Raw genomic sequence first — 10,154 nt, 5'->3', positions numbered from 1 at the left:
GCTATTTTCCAGTTGAAACCCTTGGGCATCTGCTTTTCTAACTAGGATTGTAGCTTAGCTAGTAATAATAATAATAATAATAATAATAATAATAATAATAACTATGATAATAATAGGTCAGTAAATATTTGAGGATTCTTGCTTTTCGCACCTGCCTCTGTTGCCTGACATCCCGGCAAAGCGAGGGCTGACTGTATAGACCCACTTTGGTTGGAGATGAGAGATCTGTGGTTGTAACAATGATTTTAGAATACCTAATAAATGGTGGGACCTTTTAATTGAAACTAGTTTCCATTTGATTATTAAACCAAGTCTCAGGTAAAGATTATTACAGTGATCTTGCAGACGTATGTTTCCTTTGTGTTTTCATTTAGACATAGATGATGACTACTTTAGTTACGATGGGGAAAAAAGGAAAGTGAATAATTTGCAGAAATTGCAATTGTTTGGAAGACCAAAATGCATAAAATCTACACAAAAACTGACCAGCGGTAAAACACACTTGGCTTGTATCACAGTTCACTATTGGTCAGCATTTCTTCATTTATTAGTAATTTCAGATTTAATTACCCAAATTAATGTAGGTTAAGTTGGATATATCATGAATCAAGTTTGATTTTAATAGTTTTAAAAAGTTCACCGGACTCAGTCAACCTTTATCCGACTGACTGATGATATTAAGGCTTTCAAGAAGCTGAAGACTTCCTTCTCTTCTAAGTATTTCGATAACTTGGATTGACAATTAACGTGGACTAAGCTGTGTGATACTCTTCACACCTGAGAAAGTATACGACAAACAGATTTCGTAGGTCCTGTAAGGCACAGGGTTTCCACATGTGATAGGAAAATGAAAACAGGCCTTAAAGAAAAGTAAGTAAAGATTGTGTGTATCAACAGTTCCTGGTCATTCAGTTACAAAATACAGTACAGAGTAATTGTACTGTACAGCAATTTAAAGTATTGCAGAATAAGAGAATTACTAAAACTGATTGTAAAGTGATCTTGGCATCAAACAATAGAAAACCATGATATACATTTTCAGTACACAGTAGTACTAATTATTACACTGAAATCTACAGAAACCCTTTTGTTAATTGATCATAGGTACAGAGTACAGTACAGTATTTTCTCAATCTTGGGCACAAAAAAGAAAAAAAATTATAGATTTTTAAATTTCTATCACTGGTTCTAGAGAGGGACGAGCCGATGGCCTTCTTGGTAGGAGCAGAACTGCTCTCCTTCTGAGCCAGCACTTCCACTAGCCTGTCCTTTGAAGGGAAGTCCTTCAGACCCGAGGAAGACCACAAAACACGTAAGGTGTCCTGGCCACCTGAATCAGCTTGACCGGAAGCTCTCCCCCCTTTTTTTTAAATTTATATCATCGAGCATACAATCTTGCTTGACCTCATTAAAGACTAAAGAGTCAATAAATTGTGAAAAATTGTCTGTTTTCACAATCAAACTTCAACAAGATCAGGTTACTTATATAAACCATAACAAAATACTTTAATTTCTTGGAGTAAACATCATCATCATCCCCTTATACGCCTACTGACGCAAAGGGCCCCCATTAGATTTCGCCAGTCATCTTTATCTTGAGCTTTTAAATTAATACTTCTCCATTCATCATCTACTTCACGTTTCATAGTCCTTAGCCATGTAGGTCTGGGCATTCCAACTCTTCTAGTGCCTTGTGGAGCCTAGTTGAAAATTTGGTGAACTAATCTATCTTGGGGAGTGCTAAGAGCATGTCCAAACCTCATAATGTCAACAACATTTGAATTGTTTGCCAAGATGGAGTAAACAGTGTCACTTTAAGTATTATAAAGGAGTCTTAATACAATTAACCTTTCATCCACTTACCCCTGTGAGTTCAGAGCTTCATGGCTTATGCTCTTCTTTGATTACTCGTTTGTTAACTCTCAATGTCTCAGATCTAGAAGTAAATATCTCAAATTATAAATCTCTATTGAGAACTGTTCATTTCATAATAAGGAAGTGTGGAAGGAACTAAAGTTTAAATGACATAAAAAATTGTTATAAAGATTATTTATTCAATTGTTAAATGCGTGTTAAAATTACAATATCTCAAATTAGTAATTATTTAGTACGCCATAAGAATATCCCAAAATAAGCTTCAATTACATACAAATAAACAAGAAAAAAAATGTAAAAATAGTAAGTCAATTCACAATTTCACAGACAAAAACATTTCCCTAACTTCATGGTCTAACTGACAGAAACACTCAATTAAAATGAACTACAAAGTAAGGTAATGTTTTGTACTTAGGAAGTCTAAACTTTATCTCAGAATTCAAATTGAAAAGGAAAATTTCTACCAGCAAGGACACAAAGACACAAATCAGGTAAGAAAACTAGTGCCAAAGTTTGACACATTATCAATGCACAAAAAGAGGATGCAAGATACCTCACAGTGCCTTTTTTACCGCTAGATTTGGCACTTTCTGTCCCAAGATTGTCAGCCAGTCAAAGATGGTTGGGTAGGCTGGAAAGATCATTGATTAGTGCTGGAGCGTGAAGAGGGGAAGCCCGGTGGTTCTAGTATTGCTGTCCTCACTTGTCTTTCTTGCCTTGGGGTTGTGGTGCTCTGAGATACTGGTGGTGATGGTCTTTCCTGGACTTGAGCTGTACTTTCCAGATTATTCCCCATTGTGTTTTCCAGGGGCTCCTATATGGGGCATTTGTTGGTTTTTTACCATGTCTTTAACATCCCCCCTTATTTTTTGAATTTTGGCTTCATTAAAGTGTTCATGCGCAATGAAATTAAATTTCTGGGTGGTGAGGTTTGTTCTTGATATACCAATCTTATTTGGGCAGTGATGATGGAATATTCTCTGCCACGAGTTGCATCTTCCTCTTCGTCTGGTAAACTTTTCTTCCCTATACTCCATTGCCCATATCAATACCCATTCTTTTTTTCTGTCTCATCTACTTTTTCTGTATTCTTGTTCTTCACTAACTTCTCTTTCTTCATAGTCACTCTTTGCTTTAGCCTTGGCTTCTTTTTTTATATTTTATATTTCTCCTTCAGGGAGATATTTTAGAATTTGTGAAACTATCGATGCTAATAGTCTCGTATTGGTAGCAGCAGTTTTCTCAGGTGGTAAATCAGAATCTCTAATTTTTTCCTCGAATACTTGGTTTCTACGTCTGCCCCACCCCTCGTACCTTTAGTAGATGCTTGCTGGGACCCAGGATCAGGACTTTGCTGATCTGGTGGGGATCCTTGCTAGGTGCTCGATGCATGGATTGAAGTTGCACCATTGCTCTCAACAACCTGCCTAGTGCAGGGACGAGTTGAGGGGACCGTTTTCACCTGGTCGGTACTTTCCCAGCATCTTTGTTCATTGCTTGATATCTTTTCATTTGATGTTTCTTATTGTCCACAGCTTCTTATTTTATTCAAAGCTGCCCTCACCTTGATTATTCAAAGAGAGGGGGTGATTCCCTTCGCAACCTGAGGGATGCGCTGGAAGGCTCCAGTATAAATTTTATGATGCTCTGCAAGGTTTTTTTTCTGAGAAAATGCTTTGTCACAGACACTGCATTTAAATAGCGTCTCCCCAATGTGAATTTTAGGATTTTTTTTCGATAATCTCTATCAGAAAATGCTTTGTTACAGGAATTGCACTTAAATGGCATCCCCAGTGTGAATTTTATGATGCTTTGTGAGATTGGTTTTCTGAGAAAATGCTTTGTCACAGAAATTGCACTTAAATGACTTCTCCCCATTGTGAGTTAAATTATGCTTTGTGAGACTATTTCTCTGAGAATATACTTTGTCGTAGACACTGCACTTAAATGGCTTCTCCCCAGTATGAATGAATTCTAAGATGGTCTGTAAGATTATGCCTAAGAAAATGCTTTGTTACAGAAATTGCACTTAAATGGCTTTTGCCCAGTATGAATTTTATGATGCTCTGTGAGAAAATGCTTTGTCACAGACATTGCATTTATATGGGGTCTCCCCAGTGTGAGTCCTACAATGATGTCTGAAAAGACTTCTCTGAGGAAAGGCTTTGTCACAGACACTGCATTTAAATGGTTTCTCACCAGTATGAATTTTGTGATGATCTATGAAACTATGTTTGTGAGAAAATGCTTTGCAACAGAAAGTGCACTTGAATGGCTTCTCCCCAGTAAGAATTCTATGGTGCTCTGTGAGATGTTGGCTCTGAGACAATGCTTTGTCACAGAAATTGCACTTGAATGGCTTCTCCCCAGTGTGAATTCTTAAATGTCTCGCGAGATCACTTTTGTGGAAAAACACTTTGCCACATTCACACACTTGAATGACCTCCTCCTAGTGTGAGTTTCAGTATGTGCTTCAAGATCAACTTCATTAGAAAATGTTTTGTCACATTCTCTGCATCTGAACTGGCCTCCAGTGTGAATTAACTTGTGACTGTTGGGTTTAACTAGTCCAATAAATTGTTTTTCATAATTCCCACCCACAAATGACTTCTTTCTCGTACCAACATCGGCGAGTTTTGGAATCAATATCTTGACTAAGTGGATTTTCACAGCCTCTGTTTTCCATCTGCTCCTCCTTATTCTGTAAACCCTTTTTCCCTCTTCCTCTTCCTTTTCCTTCGTCCTCCTTCTTACTGGATCCAAACTTCATGCCACATTCCTGTTTTCCACCTGTCTTTACACCCTCATCCTCTTTATTGACTTCCCTTTTGCTGATTTGTAAATCCTCCTCACTCACTGATGCATCAGAGTCGAAAGAATATTTCATGTCACCTTCGGTTGACTCAAATATTTCTGGTTCTGCTTTGAATTCTATTTCTGGCTCTGCTTTGAATTCCATATCTGGATCTATAAGAGAGTTACCATTCAAGAGCCCTATGCTGACAACTAAATCATAATTTTCCGAGTTGACTGCAGAGTGTGAAAAGGAATCTTCCATTTTGCTTTTTATTGGAAATTCTAATGATTCAGTTTTCCATCCTCTCACTATCACTGGATGACATCCTTTTCAATATCATCTCCAACAGTGTCCAATGATGAAGTTAACACTTAACAGCTTATTCTTAACATACAATTCTTATTGCATGAACCAACACAGACCCTTCTTTTCTTTTTCCCAGTCCTGTCTCTTTTGCAGATATCTTCAGCAGTTTACAAAATCTTGCCGCCAGAGGTGGACGATTATTTCCTTTGAGAAGAAAAGTCTGAAATAACAGAGAACAACTATTATTGGAAAAGTGCAAGATGAAAATGTTGGAGTTTTTATAAATAAAATGAAAACTTTTAAAATAAAATAAACTTTTTTTACAAATTTGTATTTTTCCTTACTATGCAAACCATAGTTCTTTACTATAGAAGAGGGATAACAGTGAATGCTAGAATATGGCAGTTAACACTTTTAATGAGGTATAAAAAATGGAAGGTAATTATCCTGTGGGCAGCAGGAGGCAACCGCCCTCTTGTAGCTAACTGTAACCTCAATTGGATTACAGCCGGGACTTATGTCAGGGGTTGGTGATGGCAGGCAAGTTTGAGTAAAGAACTAAGATTTGTATAGTTAAGAACCCAGTGGTTGTCCCACTAGTGCTGGAAAGCATGGCCAAAATGCTTGGGGGTCTAGTACTGGTGATCAGCACACCGAAAGTTTCTGGTTGAGGGATGTCGTGAACAGGTCTTTGTTCGGCGTAACCTCACAAAGTCAAGACTTTGTTTATTATCTTATGATTCAAAGACCACTAAGAGCCTACTATCTGAATTGTCCCACTCAGATTGTCTGACAGGAACGCTTTTCTTGCCCGGGATGAAACGGTCTGATAAGGCTACCAAGTTGTTTTCAATCCTTTTAAGTATTTCTACAGCTAGATGGCAAAGGTGCTGTGAAAAGATACCTGCTTCTTTGTTCAGGTATACCACTACAGTGTTGTTGTTGCTCATGTGCACCAAGGAGTGTCCTGAAAGGAGCTTTTGGAGTTGTTTGAGGGCCAGAAAGGCTGACCTCATTTCCAGGAGGTTTATGTGACGATGTTGCTCAGACTTGGACCACAGTCCAGAGGTCATGTGCTGCAACACATGAGCCCCCACCATTCTTTGGATGCATCTGTGAAGAGCATCAATTCCGGGGGAGATGAGAAAAGATCTACTCCACACAAGAGGTCGATATCTGATACCCACCAACTCAGTCTCTCTTTTGCTCATGCCCCACAGGAACCTGAAAGTTCAAGGTGTCTTTGAGCTGAATTCAAAAAGTCCTCAGAAGCCACTAGACAGACCGGATGCAAAAACGACCAATGGGCACTAGACACTACAAGGTCGAGTGACCTAACAAGAATGCTCACTGGTGTGCTGGTAGCAACTCTTGCCACAAAAAGGAGCTCATTGCCCACTTTAGTCTCTATTCTGCTCTCAGATGGAAAGACTTTGCCTAGTTGAGGACTTCTCGTGATTTACCCCGATCCCCAGATCAAGGAAAAACTCAAGAAGCCTGTCTCAGTGTAGGAGAAGGGCCTCTACCAAGTCTGCTAGAATCAGCCGATTGTCTAGACATCTTAATATACAAATGCCAATTCTGAGGACCAAGTTTGGCACAAAGGAGGAAGCATTCAAGAGTTAAAACCTGAGGTTTGAGTTTTTTTTATACTGAATTCAAAAGGTCTTCAGTGGCCACTAGACAGACCGGATACAAAATTGACCATTGGGCACTAGACACTCCAAGGAAGACCAAGTTTGACACTAGGGAGGAAACACTCAGAGTTAAAACCTGAGGAGCTGTGGACATAAATATCTGTTTGTTTAGGATGAATCTTAGGTACTTCCTTGATGATGGATGGATTGGGATCTGGAAGTATGCATCTTTAAGATCCAGTGTTATCATAAAGTCCTTGGTTCTTATGGCCTGCCTGACCATGTCTTCCATCGCCATTTAAATGAAATTCGTTGTTTAAACTTTTTCAGGGTGGAGGGATCGATGATTAGTCTTCAGCCTCCAAACGAATCGAGCACTTGCTTCCTAAACTCCTGTCTCAGATCTAAAAGTAAATATCTCAAATCTAAATGCTTTCACTATTAAGACCTGTGCATTTCATAATAAAAAAGTGTGAGAGGAACTAAAGTGTAAATAAAATAAGAAAATTGTTATAAAATGATTTATTCAAGTATAAAATGCACGTTAAAAAGATAACTCAAATTTCCACGTATTTCTTACAGTAAAAGAATATTGCAAAATATGCTTCAATTAAATACAAATAACCATGAAAAAATAGAAAAATTATTAAAAATCAAATTATAATTTTACAAACACAAACATTTCCTTTTCTATTTAGTCCAACTGACAAAAATATTATATTAAGAAAAACTTCAAAGTAAGGTAACTTTTTTACTTAGAAATTCTGAACTTTACCTCAGAATTCAAATTGAAAAGGAACCTTTCTATCAGCAAGGAGACAAATCAGGAAAAAAACTAGTGCCAAAGTTTAACACATTTATCAAAGCCCAAGAAGATGAAAGATAAATTGCAGTGTGTTTTGCACCACTAGCTTTGGCAAAGTCTGTCCCAATATTGTCAGCCAGTAAAAGATGTTTGGGTTGGCTAGAAAAATAATTGCTTAGTTTGATCATGTGCATTCAATAAACTAACCTTATCACTAAGTTCACATAACAATGTTACAGTATCATGGTCCTTTGGTGTTAGAACAAATTCAGTATTGGGAAACAGGGGATGAATGAGCAACAAAAGACAACAGAGTTAGTGACTCGAGGACTTACTGGCTTGTCTGTCTCTTTCTGGAGCTTTGAGCTCATATATCAAGACATGGCTTTTATGAAAGAGTCTGTGTAAGGGGAAAGAGGTTATTTTACTGAAGGCTTTCAGATAAAGAACAGGGGATCTAAGTATGTTTCATTACAGCATAATGGGGATTTGATAAGTGTAAGTAGGAAGAGCTATTAAAATGTTTAAGTCAATGAGTAGATAAGAGAGATAAAAAAGGGAAAGAAAACTCAATGGAATCAAAATGCAGCAATTAAGATTGAAGAAGAGTAGAGTGAATGAGCAGACGACACTGCACTGGATGTTGATTCCCAAGAAAAGTTGCAAAGATTGCTACTGAGTGATGTGCATGGGAACGGTATGTGGACCCATAGTGCCTGGAAATCATGTATGCAAGGGGAAGGTGTTCACTGCTTGTGAAAACCAGAAAACTTAGAACTCCTAAGGGCTGTTCATAGCAGGGGCGTGTGCCCTTGTAACTTGTACCTACATGATGATGGCAATCATGGATGATTGTGAGCATAGAGGATCGTGCATGTGAAAATGTTGGGTATAGAGACAATTTTGTTTGTGCCGTTCTTGTGTTTGTGATGTTCATGAGTTCGTAACATCTCTCGTGCTTGAAGCTAGCAATGATCGTGAACTTATTCAAGTTCTAGATCATGAGGGCAATTGTGGTTGTGGAAACAATTATGCGTGTGGAGAGGGGCCAAGAGGTGACCGCGATCATATTCATCGCCTTCATTTGGTAGATAAATGTCATGCTTCTTTAGACGATTGTAGCGCTAACGCAGGGGAAAGTCGGTCTCGTAGAGGCCTGGATTGACATGCACGCTTCATCACGTGTACGCAAGGGGATGTGAGGAAAAGGCGGTCATTGCTCGGAAAAGAGAGAGAGAGAGAGAGAGAGAGAGAGAGAGAGAGAGAGAGAGAGAGAGAGAGAGAGAGAGAGAGAGAGAGAGAGAGAGAGGGGGGGGGGGTGTACGTGAGGGGAAGGCGGTCATTGCTCGGAAAAGACAGAGAGAGAGAGAGAGAGAGAGAGAGAGAGAGAGAGAGAGAGAGAGAGAGAGAGAGAGAGAGAGAGAATACTACAGGAAGGTGAATGGAGGACATTAGCGCACTGTCTCTCCCACAGGGAAATAAACAGTAGGAGTTACTACTTCTAATACTACCATCTTAAGTCATAATTGTATCAAAAGTTGAATATTTGTATGAAATGCGGGAACAAACCAATAATAAAAGTTATAATAACAAAAATTCACCATAACAATATATCAATTGAGTGAAATTTCACTTCGAACCAAGATCATTGAAGAAAGATACACCTCAGTAATCATGTCCCTCCTTCAGCACATACTGTACAGCATAAGAGATCAGCCGACAAATGCATATAAAACTCTTTTATTTCTGTTGTCCAATTATTTCCTTTAATCACTTAACTTCCACAAATACTGTTCAGGTTTCTAACTGTCAAAAGTTCCTAATCAACAAAGGATGTGAATAATTAGCAAGTTAGAGGTACCGTACAATGAGGAGGTGACTAACTAGCGTCCAAGAGATGACAACATCACAAGCAACAGAATATCACCAAGAAAACACAGAAGATCTTGTTCAATCGAACATGTTTCTCTTGCTTGATCAAAATTCCATTCAACCTGTTTGTAAATTTCCCATAAAGAACCATTTACAGAGGACCGGACTCAATTCCAGTTAATTAAACTAACAAGAGACAGGTAACGAGAGTCCAGAAAGTATGAACATTTAATCCACTTTTTCATAACACAACTTCCCCAATTCCTTACAAATTTTCTCCGGCACAAATCTTCCTATGCCTTTTTATACGTGTTTTCCTGTTAAAGGCCTTATCACAGAAAATAAACTTCAATGATTTCTCCTTTTGTCTTAATACCTTAATTGGTTTCAATTTATATCAGTGGTGCTATGGACCCCAGCCGGGGGTTCTATGATTGCACCTCTAAACTTCACTAGCCTTGTATCCGAGGGCTCTTTTCAAGATGGTCACCATTCCCTTGATGGCAGCAATCTGCACCTCATTCATGCTTGGGTATCTTGGTATCACCTGAAGGTACTGTCTCAGGGTTTTCTTCATAAGTCCTCTTGCCGCCACCACCAAAGCTATTATTTCTATTTCTTTCAGTTCCCATGTATTTTTCAGGTCGTTCTTCATTTCTCGATATTTTGTTATCTTGCCTTTAATATTGAGGCCAAAATTTCTGGGTACTGTCACATTTATAATCTTTGCTGTTTTTCTTCTTTATTCCAGATGACAACATCAGGTCTTATAGCCCCTCCTTCGATATGTCTTCTTGCCAGGATTATCTTATAAAAGATGGTAATGCCTCTGTTGGAGGTAACTGGATCTGTTTCATGCTTC

At 38.4% G+C, this 10,154-nt stretch overlaps 1 protein-coding gene across 1 annotated transcript; it reads right to left on the bottom strand.

The window, feature by feature from the left end:
- Positions 1-3,652: 3,652 nt before the first annotated feature.
- Positions 3,653-4,933, bottom strand: LOC137646293 (zinc finger protein 501-like). Its single transcript, XM_068379404.1, has 3 exons — positions 4,484-4,933; positions 3,968-4,324; positions 3,653-3,859 (listed from the first exon to the last, which is right to left on the bottom strand). Exons 1-3 carry the CDS (start codon positions 4,931-4,933, stop codon positions 3,653-3,655), a joined length of 1,014 nt encoding a protein of 337 aa, XP_068235505.1.
- Between the last annotated feature and the right edge of the window lie 5,221 nt (positions 4,934-10,154).

This window comes from Palaemon carinicauda, chromosome 9 (assembly GCF_036898095.1).
Source record: "Palaemon carinicauda isolate YSFRI2023 chromosome 9, ASM3689809v2, whole genome shotgun sequence".
Classification (NCBI taxonomy): domain Eukaryota; kingdom Metazoa; phylum Arthropoda; class Malacostraca; order Decapoda; family Palaemonidae; genus Palaemon; species Palaemon carinicauda.
Note: the sequence above shows the minus strand (reverse complement) of the source record. Positions and strands in the feature narration are given on the sequence as shown.

What these genes read in the sequence shown, in the direction of transcription:
- LOC137646293 (XM_068379404.1), bottom strand. Translation starts at nt 4,933, where the DNA reads ATGGAAGATTCCTTTTCACACTCTGCAGTCAACTCGGAAAATTATGAT. An exon ending in GATGTTGGTACGAGAAAGAA is followed by an intron (nt 4,325 to 4,483) that starts GTCATTTGTGGG and finishes AACTCACACTAG; the next exon opens with GAGGAGGTCATTCAAGTGTG. An exon ending in AGACCCCATATAAATGCAAT is followed by an intron (nt 3,860 to 3,967) that starts GTCTGTGACAAA and finishes ATAATCTTACAG; the next exon opens with ACCATCTTAGAATTCATTCA.